Here is a 26,557-nt window from a genome sequence, read left to right as displayed (position 1 = left end):
ATGTTGGGTAAATGGGATGGAAGACAGTATTTCGAAACTGCAGAATGGATGAAGGGTGAATGGAATATATTTTTTACGAGTTGTTGAAGTTGGGAAAAGGATGTTTGTTTGAAAATTTTGTATGGAGAATGTTCCGATTGCTTCTTTCTCAGTTCTTTCTTTTCTTTTGGTTATGTACTGTTCCTGTTATCCACACAGTCCTCGTGTTCAACAGGCTAGCGAAGCTACTAGGTTCCCGCTCCCACTACTAGCGAAGCCGTATGATTTTTCTACGGATGCCGAAGGCACCGGGCAGTCTAAAAAAAAAAAAATACCTATCAGTAAAAAGTCCTAATTATATGGCGGGAAATGGTAATCGTAACTGTTCCGCGGAAGTATTTTATCTTGTCCGCCATCTTTATTGGCGACTTGGCATTGTTGGCGCAGGAACGGGCACACTAAAATTCCCTTTTACCCAGCTTTACTTTTCAAATTGACAGATTCACGCTCGGTCTTTCAACGCATTTTTTTCTTCATCTGATATCGCTAGACGCCACACTCCTACTTAAAAAAATAAAATGCAGAGATTACATTGTATCGATAAGCATTCAAACGATTGCTAACCGAAAAATGATGAATTTTCGTTACTCGAAAAAGATAAACAAATGCAAAAGCTATTCATTAGTGTTGCCACAAACAGTGTGTAAAAATAAAATTAACAAATAATATTGTTTTAAAACTCATTTGCTATTAATTAAAATTTTATTTTAAAGCTTTTTGACACCATTTTACCATTAAGTGTTATATAAATACTTACTATAACATAATAATTTTCGTTAAATATTTCAAATAATACTGGTAAAACAAACCTCAAATATCATGGGTCTGGTGATTACCTATCTGCCAATCAAAGAGCTAATTAAACGCAATGTTTACCTAATTTTTTAATATAATAGATATTGTGTGGTTTTCTAGTATGAGGATATGGGAAATGTTAATAACTTTGACTCGAAATTGATTCAATTTATCCACTTCAAAAAAGTTAATTTTAAGAGTACTTAGAGATTAACTATTTACGTCAAGGAATAAACATTTACGGATTGCTTATTATTAAATTTCAAATATTATTAATTTCTTCATGCGAAAGTAATGTTAATCTAATTTTTTAGCCTAAGGAACTCGAAAGTAAATGCAACCAATGTTAAAACGAATTAAATATTGTATATTATCCACTTTTAGAGCAAATGTCTTTCTAACAATAATAAGTTTTTGAACAAGTTAGTCTCACAGAACATCGATAATGACACATTTAGCACTGCAAAGCATTACACACGCATGAATCCTGTGGAAATGTGATTTTTTAATTATTATTATCCTAATGAAAGCCTTCAACTAAAATAAGATGTGTTGTTAAAAATAGATGTAATACCCTGAATAAAATAAGAACCTCTTCTCCAAATGAATTGCTCGATGCTGGAAAGTATGGGTCTCGTTTGCATTTTCCACGAATAATGTGCAAGATTTGTGATAGTGATATAAGAGGTTTTCATTTAATTTAATTTGAAAACTTTCAATTGCCACTATTTCGACAATAGGATTAACTTTACTGCTTGATAATTTTATAAAATATCGAGTAGATAATCCCAAAGTACCAATTAGTGGAAATTTATTGTACGATATATAATTATGTAAAATAAATGCTCATGGTAATCAAATTGAATCCAAATTGTAGGTAATTATGCTTGTTTTAGATTGCAGACTGAAACGAGGTTTGGAAAGAACATCGAATGTTTATTGGTCCAGCTCTTGATATATACTGTAGAATATTGGATATTTTGACTGATGAGTAAATAAGTGAACAGTCACTTTCAATAAATGCTTAGGAAGATATTTCTTACTAAGTACACTGGTGAAATTAATTCTTGCTCTCTTTAGAAACTTCATTCGGCAATCTATAGATAGTAAAGTGAAAAAAATTAGGTGTAATAAATAAAAGGATAGTCCTCTAGCAGCTATTGAGAGAAACGGGTAGTTTACCTCTAAGCGTCGGAAATGTAGTGTCCTTAAGATTGTTTTATTTGTTAAATGTAGTGTATCTAATGTTTTGACTGTAGCTAGTTAGATCTTGAATATAATTTTATCTATGACTAAATGATTTATGAATGATAGCCGTCGGCTAGTTCAAATAAAATTATATTTAAGATCTAATGAGCTACAGTCACAAACAATTAGATACAACACAATTAACGCATAAAATAATTTAAACAAATCCTAACGACGCTACATTTTCGACAGCTAGCTGCTAATTGCTCAATAGCTGCTAGAGGGCTATCCTTTTATTTATTACATTTTTCATTAATATTATTTTTTCATCTTTATTTTCATTCAACAGAATGAACAGAAACGAATATATGAAACTTTAATAAGATTTTAAAATCACTATTAAATTTTATGTATTTAAATTTAAGAAATACAAATTATAACTGATTCCATCGATAAAAAAAATATTTGTGTTAATATTCTCTTTAAATGTGAAATATCATTTTTTATATAATAAAGTGGGAAATTTAAGTAGGAGGAGGAAAAATCTTTAATTTTTTTTTTTTTAATTATCGTAAGATTTTGGAATTCTATATAAATTGTTACTATAACGGAGTTTATTTATATGAAGTCACCTATATCTTAACATTACACAAATTTAATATTAAGAATGAAGGGAACTGGCTCTTGCTTCATAAAAGAATTCGCATCAATAATATGTATTGCTATGTTCGCACCAGTAAAAACTTCAATTCTTACCTGAAGTGGGAAACATCATTTATGGATCAAATTAGTAGGAAAAAAACTATTTCTGGACCGAATTAATAATAAAAAATAAAATCAATAAGAGAGCATTCTTGAAAATAATAATGAGTAAATGGTAAAGAAATGTGTAATTTATTATCTACTTTCAAACATGTTGTTTTAAGTATTTATTATTTATATAAGTTTTAATATTTACGACAAATGGTATAATATCCATTACTTATTAATCACAATCTATGTTTCGTACTCAATGGATATTATACCATTATCAAATGTTGCTGTTGTTTCTTATGGCACTTGCCACGGACAAGCCCGCTGTTACGAAGACAGCGATTTTAAGCCGGAGGGGGAATGTCTCTTGTTTTTTAGTAGCGCCAATTAGGGCTAATAGTACGACTTAGCTACTCACTCATCACTCATTCGCTTGCACAACCCCTTTCTACAGGAGGGCACATTCACACATCTCACAAATAGAGCAACGGAAGAACAACCATGCCCAAACCGGGACTCGAACCCTTCATGCCCAGATCATGTTAAAGACGCGCTACCCCTATGGCAAAACGCCGGCCCATTATCAACTAAACTTCTCAAACAAATATCACAAGCACAGAATCGGGTTTCTTTAGTTATTATAGAAAATAATATGAAAATATCAGAATAGAAAATTAAAGATTATTAGTAATATTTGAATCTTATCTACAATTAAATGCTGGAATCTGTTTAACAGTTAACTATTTGACTAGTTAACTGTTAAATATACTCGTTTTGGAGAAAGTACCACATTTTATGTTATGATGAGTTTATTCGCCAGGAGTAATAAATAGTGATAATTTGCAGTTTGTATTACAATTTTAGTAAAAACTTCATAGCATATTCGTAAATTTCAAGACGTTTAAAATATTTTGGAGTCAAGTCGGAAGTAAAGGTTATTATGCTTTATACCATTCTTTGCTCAATACCATTTTCTAATAACAAATTAAAATAATAAATTAATTTTTTATATCCGTTCATATGCAAAAAACATATGTTAGTTTAAGTAAATAAATAAATGTGATTACTGAAATAAAAAAGATAAGTCATTTCATTACAACATAATTTCATATTACACATGCTGAGTGTACTCGTCATCGATCACTTCTTGCGACATCATTTAGATACGCGTTTTCCGAAGAGGTCGAAACAATTAACTGGTTATCTCTGAGCAGTTTACAATATGCGAATGAGGGATAAACGTTAACAATAACTTGCATTCTAGAATAATATTTTCTCAGAAATCTTAATATTTCCAATAAATTCAGTCGCATATAGCTCGCATCATCCGCATCTCTTTCCCCTCCTGCAAACGAACTGCCAAATTTTATCTCCAATGCATGGGATTTTGGGACTATTCGAACCTTAGTTCTTATCCTATTTTGCCGTATCCTAAACAGTTTCGACATCTTTAATAAATGCACATATGCAATAATGGCAACGCTTCAATAGGCATCACAAATATTCAAATTTGACCGAAGAAGACCGCTCCTTTCCGTCACGTGATTATTAATGAGATCCAGTCAGATGCAGCAGATGACTTAAGTTAATTAAACCCGCGAACACACTGGTATAATTCGTTCCGGAAATCTAAACTCCGTGTATAAAGTGCCGCGAATTCAATGATGGGCAATAAAGTATGCATTGGGCAATATAGATATGACGATCCTTAAGCATTAGGGGATCCTTCTCATTCCTACCTCTTCCCCCCCCCCTCCTCTTAGCAGAATACTTTCCTAACGTGATGTCATGGAAAATCTCCCATCGTGACTGAAATGCTGGAGTGGACAGATTTAAATCTGGCGATAGAGGAATACAAACGGACAGAAGTGGACGAGAAAATGATTCATTTACTAAACCGAGCATGATTTTCATACATAATTAAATGTCTCGACTGGCAAAAGAGATGAGTTATTTAAATGGATGTGTTAGCCTTAAATAAAATAATGCCTTATTATTTCATAATGATTCTCTTGTCATTGAAAAATCTTGGTATCATTTGCTTATGGAGGCATTACTCATGCAGAATTTTTACAAGATCTCTACCGTTTTATTTTATAATGTTGGAAATCCTTTAATTATGATGATTTTGAAAATGGGATTAATATTATTGAATGGCTTTTAATATAACTATAATAAAAATATTAATAGACTTTAAGAGTTGATTTCAATTTACAAACTTGAAAATGCATTAGCATCGAGAATAAATGTTAATTATTTAAGCCCAAACATAAAATATTTAGGGATTAATCGTTACTAAATTTCAAGTATAGCTTGTTTCTTCATGTGGAAGTAATATTAATCTAATTTTTAAATCCGATATAGTTGAACCAAAATGCAAATCTATTTTAATAATGCTTTGTTTTTCATTTGGTTTGGTTTGAAAATTTCCAAATGCCATAGTTGCGACAATTGGATTAGTATTGCTGCCTGATTATTTGGAACCGTTTTCTCAATATTTTATACGAGCTTTAATCTGCGAAAATTCATTATACAGTATGTAATCAATTAATATAAACACAGACTAATCAGATTAAATCTCCACATGATTATACTTAGTTTTGGAATTTTGAGTTGAATCAAAGTTATTTGAGAAAGAATGCATAATTATAGCTTATTTTGATCAATGCTTGATTTTATACCTTTTTAAGAATAAATAAGCTGGTATTCGCATTCAATAAATGTTGAATAATTTAATATTATGCTTACTATTAATTTATAGCTCTACTAAATGAGAAGTGTATAAATGTATAAATTAATACAATTTCCATTATCATTAATTACTTCATCGAAATACTTATAAAAGCTTCATTGGAACGATAAAATAAGAAAGGTCATTTTCAAAATTATAATATGATTTTAAAATCAATTCAAAGTGAGAAAGTAATATGCTATAAATATAATAAAGTGATATTAAGTAAGTATAGAGATATAATATTGACTCTACATAATAATAAAACATTTATAAGAAAATTAATGCATTAAATATAACATTTTATTAAACATTTTTATATAATAAAATAAAAATTTTATTTCCTAAACTGAGTTCAATTACAAACCAAGATTAATACGAAGCTGATTTGATCAAATATTTTTTTTTCAGTTTTACAACATAGAAAGCTTTTTTAAAAATACATTAGTTGTAATAAAAAAAATATTAAAGAAATATTCAGTAAAGAAGGGGATATTTCTAAATTTCTTTTTCTAATGAAATCTTCGTTTTTGGTAAAATTATCACAAAACTAAATTGTGACAAATTATGTTAATTTTTAAAAGCCTGACAAAACGACTATTAAAAACAAAAAAAAAAATGAATAGCAGTTGAATAAAATAACGACAAACATTCTTTTTTAATTCAATGCATATGCAACTGAAATAAGGCGAAACAAGAAGCACGATATTATCTTTCTGAATTCTCGTTTCATCGATCATTTTCAAATGTATAAAAGTTAACTTATGCCGTCAGTATGTTTTCTTATTTTTCTGAAAATAATTATTACTTTTAATAGTTAAATATATAATCTTTATTTCATTACATTTACAAAAGAAGTCACCCTTTTCCTTTTGATTAAGATCGGTAAATTATCTGCAAAAACATAACAATTTACCAAATTTTTAAAATACCTTTCTCAATAAGATTTCGAAAATTTCGGATGGCATCATTGAATAAACTGGCAAACTATTATTACAGTTTTACTACTGATGATTTGAATTTACGCAATTTAAAATTTTTCTATGAATTTCATCATTTGTTTATCCCAAAACAGTATTTTAAATACCATTTTTAAAAGTATTTATAATAATGCACAATATTTTTAAATGTCTTCGAAAATTGCATTGTTACTCGCCATTTGTTGAATTAATTTTGTTTCTATATCTTGAACATTGAGAATTGGAAATCTTGATTCCAGTGGATACACGTTCACCATCATAAGTGGATTAAAACTGCCCAGAATATTCACCTGCTGATTTAAAATGAAAATCAGATTTACTGTAATGTGCTTATATTTACGTCCCTTTTCACATTATTCGACAACTATTCAAGGATTTTCAAAATTGTCACTGCTGTCAAAAACCTGCTTTATTTTTCTATGTTGAAACAAGATGAACTTCATCTAATTTCTTTACAATGAAATGCAGCGTTTTTTGCTTGTTCGTCACTTCTGAAATGGGCCCTGAAAGCCCATAATCGTAACTTTTCAAAGCCTTCACAGATGTCTTTGTATATCTTAAATTCTTTTTGTGATATTTTTCCTATCTTAAAGTGCATGTGCTATACAATGCATCTTGCACCACACATGACAAAATCATGTGCAACATTTCTATGAAAGACTTGCAGAGAGTTTCACACTGAATTTCTTATTTGTCGTTAGTTTAGATTGAAGTCGTTAAAGTGATAATAAATTTATTACAAACGTATGAACTTCTCAATGAAGTGATTCACATAGCATGACTTTTCTTAGGAATTAAAATTTTTAATTCCACAGCTCCGAGTTGCTTTGTACCTCTATCTTGAACACGTGCTGAAGTGAAAGAAACACAAATCCCCGTCAATTATAAGAAATAATTTTAAAGTGATGGTTTTTCTTTCTTTTTAATTATCGGTTCGAAATTTTCAGAATCGCCTCAAAACTGCTATCATTTAACTTTGAAAAATTCAGTTCTTTAATTTAAAAAAAATTAATCTGAATTTCATGTATTTATTAATCATCTCTTTTAAGACGATATCCAGTAATTAATATACATATATTAGTCATCTCTTCAATATTATTAAGTATATGAAAGCAGGGAACAAATAAGTTAAAACTGATTGTAAGCTTTATCATATGCTTGCAATCAGCCTCGATATTTCATAGCTAATAAGTAATTTTTAAAAAAAATTTTGCTCTTAAATCATGTTTTCCTAATGAGGAAATTGTCCTTTCTTTCTGAGCAAATCAATATCCAAATCGTCTATATGAAATAGTTTATAAAACGGCCGCCTTTTTCCTTCCTTTAAACATTAAATTAATGAAATTTAAGATTTTGATTAATTAATACATTAAGATCCAGCATATCTGTAATTCTTATATTAATCCGAATCAAAGATTTCATTTTTATTTAGAATTTATAAGTTAAATAAATTAATATTTTAAAATTCTTAAGTTTTATCTTATTCTAATTTATTTTTATTTTGGCAAAGTATTCTGAAACTATTCGTAACTCATAGAAACATCTACAATCATTTATGGATCCCAAAAAAATCATTCCTACTCCGCTATTATAGGGAAGAAAATCTCGTATGTACAGGTGATTATCAAAATAAGGGAAACACCTATGAATAAAAGTGACATTTTTGAATGCGCTTCGTAAGCATTAAAATCGAATAATAACCACCAGTTTTTTTATAAATAGCAATGCATATATTCTGGTAGTATGTGTTAGCTTTATTGAAGTTCTGTAATTCTTGATTTTTTTTTCTTTTTTCAAAAGCTTAAAATGTTGGATCTCTCAGATTTTCAAAGAGACCAAATTGTAGCAGCCTGTCTAGCTGGAGAAAGTGTGACCGAAACATCCCAAATTTTAGGCGTTTCTAGAGGTACGGTGTCTAAAGTCATGATAGCATACACACAGCGCGGCAAGACAAGATCGGTAAAGCAAAATAGTGGGAGGAAAGAGAAGTTCAGCAAAAGAGACCGACGGGTATTGGAGCGGATTGTAATGTCTAAAAAGCGAACGACAGCAGCAAAAGTGACCGCAGAGCTCAATACCAATCTGGATTCTCCAGTGTCAGTGATTAAAGAAGTTATCTTCATAAACAGAACATTTATGACAGAGCAGCAATTCCAAAGCCACTTGTCACACATGTTAATGCTAAACGTCGTCTACAGTGGTGTCACACGCACAAAACCTATCGATCGATAAGTGGAAGAATATGGTTTGACGAATCGTGTTTCACACTTTTCCCTACAACAGGACTTGTGCACGTTTGGAGGACACCTTGACAAGCGTATGATCGTGATTGTCTCCTTCTAACTTCAAGCATATATGTGGACCCGTCATGGCATAGGCATTCATGTCTTGGGTTTCTGCTGGATCAATCGTAACCCTGAAAGGATGGATCACTGGGGAGAATAATATAGAAATTTTAGCTGACCAGGTCCTTCCTATGACTCAAACTTTGTTTCCTGCAAGAGATGGAATTTTCCAGGAGGATAATGCACCTATCCATGCAACGAGACTTGTCCAATCATGGTTTGATGAACACGAGGATGAAGTTAAACATCTGCCTTGCCCCGCACAGTCACCCGACATCAATGTAATTGAACCGTTATGGTTTATTTTAGAGCGTTCAATACGGAGTCGATATCCTCCACCGACATCTCTCCTAGAACTTTCACAATATCTTCAGGAAGAATGGTACAATATTCCTCTAAACACTATTCAACACTTGTATGAATCGATTCCTAGCCGATTCCAAATTGTCGGACAGCCTTTGGCACATAATACACCATATTAATAAAGGATTTTTTATAAATCTAAGATGTTTTCATTATTTTGATAACCACCTGTATATTCAACTTATAAGAAGAAAGAGAGAGAGAGAAGTGAAATTATTTTAATTTTAAGATTTAGATCAATTCATAAAATTAATTCAAGCAGCTCAAAGTTAAAATTTTTATTTCTTTCTTAACTTCTAATTATTGCGAAATTTAATGTATTAAAAAGGCTTTCCTTTACTTTTAAAATTATTCTTAAATTACCAAAAAGAAAAAAATGTCTTAATGATAGAGATTGAAAAAGTCATCTACACTTAAAAATTAAATGGAAATTGTTACAAATAGCTTCAATTCTAGTTGCATTTCTTTTCTTTTTTTTAATTCCATCTTTTTCACTTTCAGAAACGCCCAGTACTTGTTCGTAAAAAGCAAACGATTTGTTTACAAACTGAATTTGGATTTATTTTTCTTTTACTCATAAAAAGAAAAATAAATCGAAGCATAAATTTTAATTCAAAAACGCTACAAAATGGAATAAATGTCAACTAGATTAGATTTTGCACTTATTTTTAATACGTCACTTTATTTAAAATTAACTTTTTCTTAAATTTCTCTACAGATCAAAAGTAGATATCTTATGAAAATTTATTGAAGATATTTAAAGTGTTAGAGTTAGTTTTGATTAAAATTTTACGAAAACTGAAAGTATTTTTTTTTCTTCAAATGCTCATTTCTGAAGAAAAAAATTAATCGTTTGCATTATATTTAAGAATAGAAGATATTTTATCCTGGTTGTATTTTATTTGGTGATCACTCTTAATTTTTTTTAGTTAATATTTTATTAATGGTGAAAAAGAAATATTTAAAATATTGATTTTATTAATCTTGAACTTTTAAAATGCATTGTGGATTTTTTTAAAGAAGCTTTAACAAATCTACACAAATGAGTGAACTGAGAAAGAGAAAAAAAAATCAGATTTATATCTGAGAAATGTTTAATTTAAATTTATTAAATAAATAATATAAATTAATAGATTATTTTATTGTGTTTTTATTAATTATTTCAGCTATCATTTTTTCATTTCAGAACTTCAGCGAGTAATTTCATCCGTTTTATAATTGATAAATTTTAAATGCAAAAATACTTGCTAAGCTTTTATGCACCATTTTTATGCATATAAACCTAGAAATCTGTTAAATTATAATTATTAAATAAGATATATTGTTAAAATATAATGGAATTGTCAAAATAGAACGACGAAATAAAAATATTATGATTAAGTAAAGATAAGGATGCCTATATTAAAGGGTGCCTCTTAAGAACGAGTATCAATAAATTAAATATACAGACAACTACTATATATATTGGCAACGGACGACGACTACTTCAAATTCTGATAAGCAGAAAAAAAGCATTGTAACGATCAGAAAATTCGATATCCACGTTTTGTAGAATTTCTTCTTTTCCCATTTACCTGAGTTCGAAGAACTCATGTCAGAAAAAAAACTAGACTATCTGAGCCAAGGCTATTTTATCTTTTTTTAAATTCTAGATTTAATAAATAAAATAAGAAAACAATCCTCTATCGAGAATTTTCTCAAAGAACGTAAAATTATTTTTTTGTATTTTTGTCTTAAACCTATATTTTCAACTAAGTGTTGTCATTTATTAGTTCATTATAAGTAAATGTATACGATTTTTGGAATAATTAAATTTTACATTAATATTTTGATTATTTTAAAAGTAGCTGCATAGTTTTTTAAAATTTAATATACATAATTTTATATATCCTAAAAATATTTTAGGTATTATACAGCTTATTTAAATATATGAAAACAAGTTTTATTTTTCGACTTTCATCTTTTGCGCAATTCGTTTTAAAATTTATAGCATTATCTGACGAACAATTATAATGTTCTTGATTATACACCGATACCAAATGAGATAATAAATAAAATCGGGCAATACATTAGAAGAGTGTTTTAAATTGTATAGGAAAGATAGGAAAAGAAAGTTCATAGAATTCTGCTTTTCTAGCATTTTGCTATTTGGCCTGGCCTGTCTAGCCTCTGCTCATTAGCTCGGATTGTCTACTTGTTTACGAGTTTGTTATGTTAGTTTTGGCTTGTACTATAATATGCCTGCTTGTTCGCAGGCTTAATAAATGACATTTTGAAGGATTATTGAAATTCGGATGTAGGTTTTATCACAAGAGGAGTTTCACATTTTAAATTGTTATACTTACGTTGGTAATTCAAAATTTGAATGCCAACGTTGCTACATTTTTTTAGTTTAGCGAGAGTGGCAACGCTTCCGAAAAAATAAAAAGTAGTCGATTTAAAAAAATGATTGTTAGCTTCTTGCTTTTCTTAATAGTATCTACTTTATTGCGTAGAATTTGAGATTCAAATAAAGTGAATGAAATTAGAAATCAGATAATACAAAACATAAACTTTATTTTGAGATAGATAACGTACGAGTATTTTGTGACTGTTTAGTAAACGACGTTTTCGATTGTTCTTTAAATGAATCATATAAATAACTGGTTTGGCTGTTGATATGCTATCTACAGGAATACGAAAGAGATTATTTAAAAACTAAAAATCTAAATGACTGAATTTTAAAAAGTTTTTTAATCTAAACTTCTAGGTATGATTTCAGGAATAAATAATTAAAATTGCACATTATCTTGTGTTTTTTCTGGTTGCATGTATGTGAAAGAAATAACTACAATATATAAAAATGAATTCTACTTGTTTGTCTAATTGTTTAGGAGTTCTTTATGCTTGTTTTGGATTGTGTAGTATGTCTGCTTGTTCGCAAACAGAATAAATGAAATTTAGGATTATTGAAATACGGAGTAGATTTTATCAGAATCATCAAAAAAAAGTTTCAAATTTTGAATCAAATCAATAAAGGGTTTTTAGTCGATATGCTATCTGTGTGAATGCGAAAGAGATTATTTAAAAACTAGACAATGTGAATGATTGAATTTTAATATGATTTTTTTATCTAAACTTCTAGGTATGAATGATGAAATTGTGCATAATAATTGTACATAATAAAAATAATTGTATATTTTCTTATGGTTTTTCTAGTCGTGTATATATAGAAGAAATAACTTAAAGATACAACAATATAAAAAATGAAATTTCATACGTTAACACTAAATTTGTAGCTAAATTAATTTATTTAGTTAAATTTTAATACTAAAATTGTAGATTTTTCTAAAATTTTGGGTTCAAATGATCAGTGGGCAGAGATCCAAAAGCGTAAAGCATATCTAAATCTTTTCGCTATGCATTAAAGTTAACAGGAAAAAAAATACAATATTGCATAAAAATACGAAAAAAGTTGAAGGAGGGAGGGGGTTGGACAGCTTCTTGTTTGAAACATGTGACTTCAAAAATTTCTCTTGGGAAATATCACAAATAAAGTACTGAATCTATTAAACTGAAGTTAATTTTCCAAAATACTTATGATTTTATTTGTGAAAATTATCTTATTTTAAATTATTTGATTTATTAATAAGCTTTTGTAGAGATAAACATTCCATCCTGCTGGAACGACGATACCTAAAAGAAAATTAATTCACTTGTTTTCTTATAGTTAATTTATTCCATATCCAATAACAAAATATTCTTTTTTTTTTCTTTTTATTACGCTAATATAAGCATGTTTTTGGAAACAAAATGTAAATTTTTAAAATTAAATTTAATATTTATTGTATGTTTTTCCAAAAATTGCGAATACACCCTCATACTTTTGAATCCAAGGCATTTTATATTTATTTATATGATTGCCTTTTATATCGCGTGGCTTCCCGAATACTATTAATTATTTTATTCCAACACTTCTATGTGCTTCTAGGCAAGACGATGTATTTTCTTTTGCTGAGTGTTAGATATCCTTAATCAAACTCTTATTATGATTAATTATGTTATCTCCTGCGTCATTTTTTTCTGATACTAATAGATGACGTAGATTACCTAAAAGCAAAATCTTTTTAACTCTTAACTTCTTTCTTAATAACAAACACTTACTCGTTATGTCTTTTCACATGCTTCCATTGTTTGCATTCTTTCTTTTATACAGTGATCTGTCAGTGCTTAAAGCAATCTCTTCAGTCAAGCAGAATCACTTCTCTTAGTGGCTTACGAACAAAGCTGGTTCGATCTTGCTGTTCGTGAGCATGTCGGACACGATCCACTACGACAGAAAAGCGTTTCTTATCTAATTAAGAGTCATGGCCTTTTTGTTGTGAGGAGCATGATTGTCAGATTAATCCAATATTAGGTGATTTTTGTTGGGGAATAAATTGTACAATTACCGTGGAAACTTTTTTGTCTAGAGGAGAACTTGTGATTACTAATGCGTAATGGAAACTTTTGTGCGATTACGTTGTTAAAAAACGTAAGCAAAATAGTTTTGATAATTGGTTGTAAGTGACTAAACCGCATCATTAGTTCCTCTAATCAGAGAAATGGAATCATTTCGAAAAATACAACATCTGGGAACAAAAACAATAACCAGAACAGAAAATATAACCCGTAGCATTAGCATGATTTAAAGAATTATTAATTGTGATATAACAGAGTATTTCTTCTAATAATGAGTGTGATTTTATAGCCACTGTAGACAGTCATATAATTCTAGTTATTAAAAAAAGCTTTAAAAGACCCAAAGTTCCAATTGGTTTGTTATACCATTACTTTTCTTGTTTGTTTAATAATAACTGTTTCAAAATGTTTCTTGTTCTTTAACAACAACGGTTTTAGAATTTAAAAGAAAAACTAGTAAGATATTTTTTCAAAATTAGTTGCCAGCGTAAAAAAAATCACAGTTAGTGTCTATTTAAAAATTTAATGATCCAACATCCCTAGGCAAACAAATAATTATTTTAATAATATTTTCAGATTTGTTAAAATATTTAATTTTTTTTAAATTATTGTGAATTATTCAGCCCCCTTTTTTTAAGTAAAATCCAATAAAATAAAAACTGATTTTTAAAATTTGAATAATTCTCAAAATAATTAAAGTACTAGCTCATGCTGTATATTCTTTACGATTCTAGATATTGAAAATATATCTTTATCAAGTTTGTATTACGTTTATGAACTGAGTACTTTGATAAACCATAGGTTCTAAGAAATAAAAATCAACAATTTGAATATTTTGTTATATTACGATTCCTTGTTAAAAAGTTGCCTTAGAAAGAAACATAGAGCAGCTATATGAAAACTTATTGCTGGCGAAAAACCCTCACAACTAAGAATCATTTCTCAAAATACTTACTCTTCAAAAAATCTATCTTTATTCTATCCTTATATTTTTAAATAGAGAATGCAACTTTGCAATTTTTCGTAATTTAGTATTTAATTTCACCCACGTTGAATTTATATTCTACTTGTGATAGAAATTGAAATATTTTAAATTCATTCAAATAAAACAAATGTTTTTATTTCTATTAAAAACTTCTGGAAAATTGAACAAATAATTAATACAAATATTTACTTAAATATACTTGCAGATGATATGAGCATTCAACGCAATAAAACAAAATTGGTGTTTACAAAATTCTAGCTGAAATTATTAAATGAGCAATCTTATAAAAAGTATAATCATTACGTAGAGGTAGACCTTGCCATTTCAGCTATCTTGTATTTTACTATGATTCAGCAATATAATAATATGATGACGTTCATATGGCGTCAACAAGGGAGTAATTTTAGGATGCAATACAGTATAAGTTTAATTTTTTTTTAATTTGAAAAATTGGATTAGATCCTCTTCCATATATTAATTATTTTTGTGAGAAATTGAAAAAAGTTAACTATAATTTATGCAATAACATTAATAAATTTTCTGCAAATGTAAACCAACTTGTATTTCATAATTAATGATGTTTAATCGATTATATAACTAAAATTTTCAAATAACTCACAGAAATAGAGATTAAACTTTTCTTATCTATTACGGAAAATATTATAAAAATGTTTAAATAGTAAAGGAGCATTCAAAATTATTAGACAGTAAATTTGTTAGAATATTATCTTCTGTTAAAATGGTAAAATCTTTTTAATTACAACCTATAGAAATTAATTTTGAATATGTTAATGCTCCGTAAAAATTAACAATAAATCATATACTGAGTTTTAACTTGCCAGAAATCCTCATTTTTCGAAAAAAAAACCACTCATATGCCTCATATTATCAGAATCTATAATATGAGGCATATGAGTGGTCTACCCTTATCAGAATATCTACCCTTCTTATCCAGCACACGAATTATCATATTCTTTCCACCTGCAAAGCATTGAGGCTATTAACCCTCTTCTAGTACATATAGATTTATAATATTAAATGATTTTAACCAATATTTACAATAATTTACAATATTGTTGAATATTAAATGATGTAATAGAATATCGCATAATATTGTATAATATTGTTCAACAAAATGTCTAACTGGATCCTGATATCAAAGTATCAAGTTGAGCTATGAGCTCTACTCCACTGTGCTACTTCCGAAATCCCATTTCCAGAGTAGCTTTGGCCTCTTTAATTAAATGCACATAAACAATAAAGGCTTCAACACGCATCGCAAATATTTAGCCTTGATCGAGGAAGAAGACCCCCTTCAGTCTCGAGATTATTAATGAGATCCAATCAGAGACAGAAGATGACTTAAATGAATTAAAACCTAACTGCGCAAGGCGTAATTCATTCCAAAACCCTAGCTTCCATGTTATGGGATATAAAATATTCATGTAGAAACAGATATTCTGATCCTTACTCATTATGAGTTGTTTCCGATTTCTTTTTTAGGCTCAATTTTTTTAGAAAATGGCTCTGGCGCCAGTAAACCCCAAAACCAAACAATCAATCCTCTTCATCTGTTCGCAGAATATTTTTAATCATCATGCTATTCGGCGACTTTCTGTCGCATGGCAATGGAGGAGAGTGGATTGATGAAATGGGTAGGTTTCAATCCGGCGATAAAGGAAGCCAAATGTAAAATGAGAAATAAGAAAATGATTTATTTTATAATTCTTTCTGAAATTTTAAATCCAATTAAACTTTTCTGAAAGGAAAAGAGATAAGTTGAGGAATATATATGTGTATGTCATAAATAAAATATTATCTCATTGTCTAACAGATGTATTCTTATCTTTGAGAATTGCTAGCATGATTTGTGTAATAAGGCACATTCTTAGAAACATTATTATGGCAATTCAATCATTTCAATTAAATAGATTTGGAATCTATTCATTGAGAGTATTTTGAATATTGCGTTTATATTATTGGATGGTTACTATGAGGATACTACAAATACTAATAGGCTTACAGAATTTATTCCAATAATCTTTAAAAAATTCCACATTACGTGTTGTTATCAGTATTCATAATTTATGTCGACGCATAGACCGTTTATGAAAAATTTATTATGAAATTACAACTATAATTAATTTCTTCACTTAAAAGTAGTACTAATCTAATTTTTAATACCGATTAACTAGAACCAAAATGTAACCAATGGTTTAAACGAATGAACAGAACTAATTAAATAATGTATCTTGCTCACTTTTAGAACAAAGTTTCTCCGCACAAGAATAAATTTGGACAAGCTAATTGCTTTGGAGAGCGATAGATTTGTAATTAGCGGTGCAATCAAATTACGCTTCCAAAAATTTATGTAGCAATCTCTGGAAAAATAGCTTTTAAATGTGAAAAATCTAATTAAAGTTTTCAGCTAGAAAAGGAGAAATGTTACTGGAAATAGATAATACCACGAACAAAATGAAAATGTAATCTCAAAACGAATTGCCCACCTTTGGAAAGTGTGATTATGATTTCCGTTACTGACCAATACCTGCACGATTTTGTTTGTTGATACGGAAAGTTTTCATTTAATGATGTGTAATTCAATTCTATGATTTCGCTTGTTGGATTGATATAACTGCTTAACTTCAGTATAAAATACGGAGAAAAAAATTAATTAGAAATTAGAGGAAACTCATAATTCGATATACAATTATATAAAATAAATTATCACTATAATCTCATTGAATCTGAATTTTAGATAAGTATGCTTAGTTTCGAAATTATGGATTGAATCGCAATTGCAACAGCTAATATATTGTATGTTTTTTTTATCAGACATCTAATACTTGATAATTGTTATGAATAAATAAGCAGAACAGATTGTTTCAACAAACTCTTAAGAAATAATACTTAGTATTAAGGACATTGGCTAAATCAATTGTTTAATACAGAATAAATTAGATTTAATACAAAATGCAAAATTTAATACAAAAGAAATCTCTATTACTTTCTTTAATACAAGAGAAATTAGATTGAAGGTATGTTAATGATAAAGTAGATTAACTAAATAAATATATTATGGATTAATTAATCAATACACTTTAATTAATTATTCCATTAATTTATTATTTAAATTAAAGAGTCTATAATTACTGACTTTTCTTAAAAACAGGGACACTTTCAAAGACTTTTCATTAGAATAAAATGTATGGAGGCTTATATTCAATAAGATTTTAAAGTCCATTTAAAGGAATAAAAATTAAAATTAAGGAATTATCGAGTCTAATTGATTCTGCTGATAAATGAAACATTATGGATTAACTTTAACTGTACTTTTAATATAAATATGTCATCACTAATAGAATGTTTCATTTTTCACTTTTGTAACAATAAAAAAAATCCCTTTAAGCTGATATTAGTTGTACTAGGCAATATTAGGTAAATCTCTTGGGGGGGGGGGAGGGAAGGGAAAAGACATTTCTAATGATTATAATATTCCAATTTTTGAAATTTTATCTTAAAATAAATTACGATATATTTTGTTATTTTACCTGTCTGCTAAAAAAAAAAACTTTACGAATATCAAACTCAAATAGCAACTGAAAAAATTTCCCCTTTAACTGTTTATGTATGAATATTATCAAAGACTGGAACAAATCAAACTAAAATGACGTGATATTAGATTTCTAAGCTTACGTGTTAATAAGTCACATTTAAATGGAAAAAAAGGCTATCTCTTATGAGTTTAAGCACAGTATTATTCGATTTTTTCTACTTTAGTCATTAATTTTAGCAGATTACATAACTTAATAAGTTTATCCTCCAAGTTGGAATATTTTTGTTTTATTATCTGAAAAACATATAGGAGAAAAAACACAGGACGTATAATATATCAAGAATCATCTTTATTGAATTTCGATAATTGTACCTGATTTTGTAAATTCAAATTAACTGATCGTTCTTGAAAGCAACTATTATTTAATTATTAATGATTCAAATAGACATAAATTAAAATTATGTTATAAATTGATCATTTAGTCATAAAAAATATGTTGATTTCCAAATGAACTGATTGCTCTTGAATTCAACTATTATTTAACTATTAATGATTCAAATATACATAAATTAAAATTATGCCATTAATTAATAATTTATTGCAGTCAAAAATATTATTTAATACCTGTTTTAAAAACATTCAGAATAAAAATTTTTATGATTCAAATGTCTTGAAAGTTTTATCAGCTATCAATTGATATAAGAACCTTTTAATTAAGCTTGGAAGATTAGGAATTGAAAATCTCAATTTCACCTAATATTCATCATGTCCGCGATCAGGTGCCCATTAAATTTATCAAGAGTTTTACTCATTTACTCAGATTATTTTTTATTAGATTACTCATTTTATTTTTTTTTCACTAATTTGCTCCCGAAATTATTTTTTCTACTAATGTGACCCATAAACCATGTTCTTCATTTCAATTAGAAATGGAATTTTTTACATGTGTTAGATATCAATATATTTTGTTGGGGTGAAATAACTTATGAAAGGACCGATTGTTATCTTTCTTGCAATTTTAAATTCTTATAATTTTAAGATTTAGATGAGTTTATACCATTAAAATCCCTTGAAACTAAATCTCTATACAGTTCCAAATCAAATAGTTCAATTTCGATTTAAATTTCACGTTAAGTAATTTGTTTATTTTAAAATTATTCCCGTATTTTTTAAAATTTTTCTTCTATGACAATAATGTTTCAGAAAATGTTTCATGTAATACGTCTACAAACGCCTGCGAGTTTCAAAGCAAAGGAGAAAGTGTCATGTACATATTTAACTTTAAAAAACTCTTAAATGTCAAAAATTATCGCAACTCTAAGATTACGATAAATTTATAAAATTATTGCAAACAGTTTTAAATTAAATTTCTCGTTCTTTCATAATTCTTAAATATTACGAGATTTAATATATTTAAAAAGACTCGGGTCTTTAATTTTAAAATGATCCTCAAATTATCAAAAGAGAGAAGTCTCCTTTCCCTGGGACTGAAAAAAGTTATCGACACTTAAAAGTTTAATGGAAAGTTATTATGCACATCTTAAATTCTAAAGAGAAAAAAAAATAACGTAGAAATATGAGCAAAGATATTTTAATGTATCTTTTCTCAATTCTAGCACTTCAATCCTTTTACAATCGTTGAGTAAATGCTCTTTAAAAAAAGCAGATGATTTCATTTTATGTCGAATCTGAATTTATCTTTGCTTTATTCTTAGACATAACTTTTAATTCAAATACTACCTAAAAGGGAATAAATGTCGGCTAAAGTAGATTGTGTCCTTATTTTTAGCACTGTCGCCTTATTTAAAATTCCCTTTTCCATAAATTGCTTTAAAGATCAAAAGAATTTCTTTTACAAAAATATATTGGTGATATTTAAGTTGCTTGAGATAATTCTGATTAAAAATTCATGAAAACTGAAAGTACTCTTTATTTCTTTTCTATTTTAAATACCTCTCGTTTCTAAAGAAAAAAAAGTTAAATACTTGCATCATATACGAGGTGAATTTTTTTTAAATCGTATTCTACATTGAAATCTCGTCAAGTTCTCATATCACAATTTCTTATTCTAATCTCACTAATTTTAATTTAGTACCCGGTGTATACTGCATAATTTTTCAATAAAATTCCTCAAATGTATATAAAATAGTGTAGGGAGAGTAGCAAAAATATTTTTGATTTATTCTTGAAAAGTTTTAATTCAAATTAATTAAATTAACAATATGTTATTAATTTAACTTTCTCAACAAAAAAGAACTATAATATAACTATTTTGAAATAAAAATTCAATAAATAACTTTATGAATTATTTAATTAATTAATATAATTTAAAGGGCAAAAGTCTGCTTAAATTTTATTTAAATCACTTCACAAAATAATATGTCAAAACTTCATCGAAAAAAGAAAGTATCTGTTTTTACTGAAAGAATAATAAAGTTACTTTCATAGTCAGTATATATATATATATAGTATCAACTATGGCGGCAACTATTGTACACATTTGTATATCATCGTACAAATTTGCATGCAGCTATTATAATATTTTTATGCCATCGGACACATTTGCAGCCAACTACTGAATATATATCTATAACAACACTCACCTTTGTAGGCAATTGTTATTGTAGATATTTGAACATCATTTGACAGGTCTACAGAGAATTAATATAGATATTTGAACATCATTTGACAGGTCTACAGAGAATTAATATAGATATTTGAACATCATTTGACAGGTCTACAGAGAATTAATATAGATATTTGTGTGACATCTGACGCATTTGCAGGTAACTGCATATTTGAACGATATTGCACATATCTGAAAGCAACTCTTAGATTCATTTTTATAAGACAGTGGACACGTTTTGTAATCATCTAAATCTTAGTGTCAGATACTTCTGCCAATTTTACTTTCTCATAAAGGATACATACAAAGAAAATATAATTGTCATGAAATTCCACACAATAATACTTTTTGATGAATTTCCTCATTTTTGTATTATCTGACTTCATAAAATTTTATTTTAGTATAAACTCTTGACTCTTCGGTCTACTTATAATTCAGCTAAGTTTAAAAAGTTTTCTCTGCAATAAATTGTCAAAGTGTCTCTCAAAAAATAAACTCTGAATTTTAGCACTTTAAGTTTACACCTCTATTTTATTTTCAGTAAATAATAAAATAAATTTAAATAATTTTGCTATAAATAGGCCGAGATTTATGTTAATATTTCAATTATTTTAAAAGTATATATATGTTTGACGATTTTAAAAGTAATATACGATGTATAGGATTTTGTATGTCCGGTAATTAACTCAGAAATTGCAAAATGTGTCTTGAATGGTACCAAGTTATTTGGCATTTGAACTTACATTTTCTGTAGTAGATTTTTTGAACTATACCACAATATATAGCAAAATATTATTAAGCACGTTCCTATACTACTAAAAATTGAAAACATGAATATATTTAAGTTTTAAAGGAGCTTTTAATGGAATCAATCAGATAATAATTAACTTTTATAGGTCTCAGGACTATCCAATTTTTTCGGAATCAGATTTGTCCTTCTGAATATTAGCTTAAATAGTTAGGAGTTTACTATCCTAGCTTATATGCAGAAATTCATTATTGTAAGTTTCCGTGCACACCTGTTTGTACACGAAAAGAATAACATAAAATTTTCATTTTTTGGGGCAAAATGAAATTTTGAGTATTGTTTTATTACAAGAATTGTAAAAGAATATCAGATTTTGAATCATATCGATCATGGGATTGGATTTTTATCACTCTGTCTATTGACTGTATACGAATGCTATAATTCAGAAACACAATAAACTAAATAACTCAATCTTAGTATATCTTCTTTAATATTAACTTTTTGATTTTTAAGAAAATATCTCATTTTTAATTTAAACTGACTGGCATGAATGTTGGGTTAAATCAGTAAAATTGTATAGTATCTTGTTTTCCTGGTAAATATTGATCGGTTGTGTTTAGTGTGAAATATTGATGATCACTTTTTCAAAATATTTCTTTTTTATTTCTAAATCTGAACATTTCATTCGATAATTTGTGTGTGTGTGTGTGTGTGTGTGTGTGTGTGTGTGTGTGTGTGTGTGTGTGTGTGTGTGTGTGTGTGTGTGTGTGTGTGTGTGTGTGTGTGTGTGTGTGTGTGTGTGTGTGTGTGTGTGTGTGTGTGTGTGTGTGTGTGTGTGTGTGTGTTTTAACGAACTTCTTAAGTCATTGAAATTCTCTATTTATAGATGTTATTTGATCCTCATTCTCAATTTATGAAATTGTTTCAAGGCTGTGACCAGGCTTTCTTTCATATTGGTGTAGGTGGAACCGTTTGATAATCCCCCTTTCGTTTTATTGGCCGTTAATTTCGAAATAAAATAATTTTATTTCGCTGTCATTAAACAAAGTTTTTCCTATAGATATATAAATTTCCCAAGTTATCAAACAAATAAACTATAAATAAAAAAATATTAACTAGTGCAAAATGATTTGATAATTTTATTTCATTTCCTAATATATAGTATTTGAGAAAATACAAATTGAAATCCATTTTCAAAACTTGAAACTATAGCCCTGTCAAAAAATTTACAATTTATAACTTCACTAAATTTCGATTTATACGGAAAATGTCTTTAAAAAAACTCTTTTTTTTTATTTAAAACGTATTTCTTCTACATTACTCACATTTATATTTATATTTCAAACTGATTAATTCTTAACTTTATCTTTTAAAATTCTTTATCCCTCTTTTTTTCAGTTATATATAATCAACGGAAAGAGAAAATAATTAAATATTCCAACTTTTTCTCTTAATTGTAATTTGATCGTCTTGAAAATCATTGTACTTTAAATAAAATTTAGGAAGAATTAAAGACTCATCTTTAATGAGGCTTTAAACCATTGTCATCCATTAACACTGATTACAGTCATTATAATTCTAGTTAATGAATTAAAATCTTATACAAGTACAATGAATTGACTCTAGAATTTTTCTGATTTTTATACGTCTTACAGCTAAATTGTCTTTTAAGTTAAACAAATTGGCCGTAATAAGCCTTTTAAAGTAAACACTAGCGAAAATTCCTTCAAAATAATTGCATTCACTTTTAAATCCTATTATAAGGATGATGATAATGATTTCGAGTGTCATACGAGTTTCATTATAACTTATTGAGTTTTTTATTAATTTAAATGCCATCGGAATTGAATTAGTTGAAAACAATTCAACTATTGTTCATATTCATGAAATCAAAGTGCCTTGCATTTTTTATATTGTAATTATATGATGTAGCATAATATTAGCTGCAATAGAAAAATGGCAATATATTTTAGTTCAAATTCACGAGTCTATGGAACTGCTTTCATTGTCTTTGAAACAATTGCTTACATACTTATAGAACAAATGCAGAAATTTCAGTGGCTTAAAACCAGAGTTTCAGGTATTTTCGCTTCAACATTGCATTATACTTTTGCGCATGTGCACTTGAAACGTCAGAAAATTTTCTGAGTGAAAAATTGTCTATGAATAGAATAAGTGCAGATTTTTCATAGGCATAAAACTAAAATTTTAGAGGTTTATGTTTCCATATGATATTAGAATTTTACTATCTTCGTCTTAGACTTATTAACTCCATCAATAATGAAAGGCCCTAAACGAAATCTACAGTGAACGATAAAGACTCCTGGATATAGACACCAAAATTCCCTTTTCCTATATTTAAATGTGATGGAATAATTACTTATGGTGCATGGTTTGTCCGTTGAAGACACCCATTCAAATGGTTTTGGGGGAGGTTTTTAAGGAACTTTCCATATACTTGCAAAGATGTACATGCTTAATAATCATTGGAATCTTCTTTTACAACTCAATCCCTTAAGTAGAAGAAAAGTCATTGACATTTTTGAGGGGAGATATTTTTTAAAAGAGAAAATCGGGTGGCATTCCAGAATTCTGAGATACCTAGACTCGAATCCTCTTAAAAGTGAAACGGTTAAATACCATTCTAACCCCCCCACCTACTCTCTTCTTTCCAGATTAAATGGAAGAATATTGTAGAAAATTTCTTAATGAATTTATTTTATTTTCCGTTTCTTAGGTAAAAATCAACTGAAATTAGTGGAAAAGCTACACCGAATGATGTGCTCTCTATCAGAAAGGTGCCCAAGACAAGGTGCTTCGACCTTCACTTTCTTCGCCGTTCTTCTCTTTGAGCTGATATCAAAGTAAGTAACAAACGCAATTTATACACCTTTAATCCTTAAAAAAATTATTTGTTCGTTTGTATAGAATTTTATAAAATTATCTTTCCTCTTTATATGTCAACTCTAATCGTAGTCCATTAGTTAATTTCTAATTCAGTAAAGGTATCCGTATAAATGGACAAAAATTTTAAAATGGGAAAAATGGTTTTATGTGACTGAAAGAATTATGTTTTAATATTAAAATTAATTATATAATACAGAAAAATTAAGAAATGATTTTAGTATGTAGTCAATGACGCACATTGCTCATATTTAATAAAATTATGTTTTCACCTTACTTTTTAAATATTCTTCAAAACTAACCGAGCTGACAGAATTATTGTTTAAGAAGATTTTAGACCATTTTAAGGGCCATCTCTCGGAAGATCCATCAATCAGTTCTTGATCATTTTGTCAAAGATGGATGATGCCTTAGATGAATGGCAAATCAAATTGCTAGTATTTAGGAAAATTATAACTTATTTCCTGTCATAAACTCCACAGAAATAAAATTAAATGCTTTATTTGCTTTACTTTTATCCTAACCGTAAGTAATTAATTTCAGAACACCTATTTGGATATGGTAATTTTGAAATTTTAAATTTCATCTTTAAATGTTCATACCGTCTTTTTACAAAACTTATTTTATAATAATTTTAATTTTCTAGAATTTAATTCATTTATATTTGTGCACCTCAGACAAATTAGGGACGATATACTATGTATTCCAAACAAAGCAATAAAGACAATTTGTCATTTCATTGACTGATTACCCGGATATATATTTTTTTTTTAATTTCTACGAATGGCAAATCAAACAACTAATTTTTAGAGAATTTTAATTGATTTTCTAATATAAACTCCATATGAATAAAAATTAACAGCACTATGTACTATATGCTTATCCTAAAGCTTTTATTAACTTACACGGATAGCACTTCAAATGGTTAATTTCTAAAAAAATGTACACTTATAAAAAGATTTTATATGACTAAGGGGCTTCTTGCTTTCTTTCGCTAGCCAACGCCGATGTTGTCCAATACTGTACCCAATACTCAAGTTTTTATAACACCAATAATTGTTCGTTCAATATTGGGAACTTACTCTTTCCATAATGGCAACATATATTGGCCAATCGGCCTACTTCCGACTCAAAATTCAAAGCCCGAAACTGACAACATTCTTCTCTCATATCTGAAATATCTAAATAATGCTTCAGTTTTTTTACATTTTACCGCTAACGTAGCGGCTTCACAATCAGCTTTTCTTTTCAAATTGGTAGCTTTTTTCTCTGGCTTCCTTTCTTTTTTTTTTTTTTTTCCTTCATCTGATATCACTGGAGGTCCCATTACTATTTAAAAAACAATACTGAGTCAACGCATGTGTTGCTTCAGTATTCAGTCGATGGCTAGCAGAGAGACGAAAAGTTTCCGTTATTCAATAAATAAACAAACACGATAGCTATTCATCGGTGTTGCCACAAACGATGTATCTAAAAATAGAATTATCAAAAAATATTATTTTAAACTCTACTGCTGTTAATTTGGTGTTAATTAAACTCTATTTTTCCTTTTTTGTCACCATTTCACCGTTACGTGCAATATAAATACTTATTATAACGTAATAATAATTTTCATTAAATATTTCAAACAATACTGGCAAAACAAATCTCAAATATCATGGATCAGATGATTCGCTATCTACCAATCACAAAGCGAATAAAACGTAGCATTTGCATAAAAGAATTTTTATATATAATTAAAAGAAACATTACATGCATATTAAATGTTAGAATAATTTATATATTTTAATCTAATCTTGTAATTTAAAATGTTCATTCATCTTAAAAAATTACCCTTCTTTGTATTTATTGTTTCCGAAAAATAACTGTTTTATCTAAACTTTACATACATACACACCCATTTATTTTGCCTTTGAAACAATATACATATGTAAACCAAATAAACCTCTACCATTTCAGCTCTTTTGTGGATAGCGTATCAAATTTACAAAGAGATCATTTCTTTTATTTCAATAGCGTCTAGAAGAAAAATAAGAAATGCTGCTGTTTGGTGTTATAATAAAAAAAAAAAGTATTCGCGCTATAGGATATTTGAATCCCCATA

At 28.1% G+C, this 26,557-nt stretch overlaps 1 protein-coding gene across 2 annotated transcripts in view; it reads left to right on the top strand.

Moving 5' to 3' along the window:
• The window catches only part of LOC129988435 (glycine receptor subunit alpha-2-like), a 233,575-nt gene that overhangs the window by 148,372 nt on the left and 58,646 nt on the right, over positions 1 to 26,557 (top strand). For both annotated transcript variants that reach the window (XM_056096662.1, XM_056096661.1), the window contains exon 4: positions 24,287 to 24,413. In XM_056096662.1, coding sequence (XP_055952637.1) covers positions 24,325 to 24,413 — 89 coding nt within the window. In that variant the 5' untranslated portion in view covers positions 24,287 to 24,324. The remainder of the gene's footprint in view (positions 1 to 24,286; positions 24,414 to 26,557) is intronic.

This window comes from Argiope bruennichi, chromosome 10 (assembly GCF_947563725.1).
Source record: "Argiope bruennichi chromosome 10, qqArgBrue1.1, whole genome shotgun sequence".
NCBI lineage: Eukaryota > Metazoa > Arthropoda > Arachnida > Araneae > Araneidae > Argiope > Argiope bruennichi.
The sequence above is the reverse complement of the archived record's forward strand: the minus strand, read 5'-3'. Positions and strand labels throughout refer to the sequence as shown.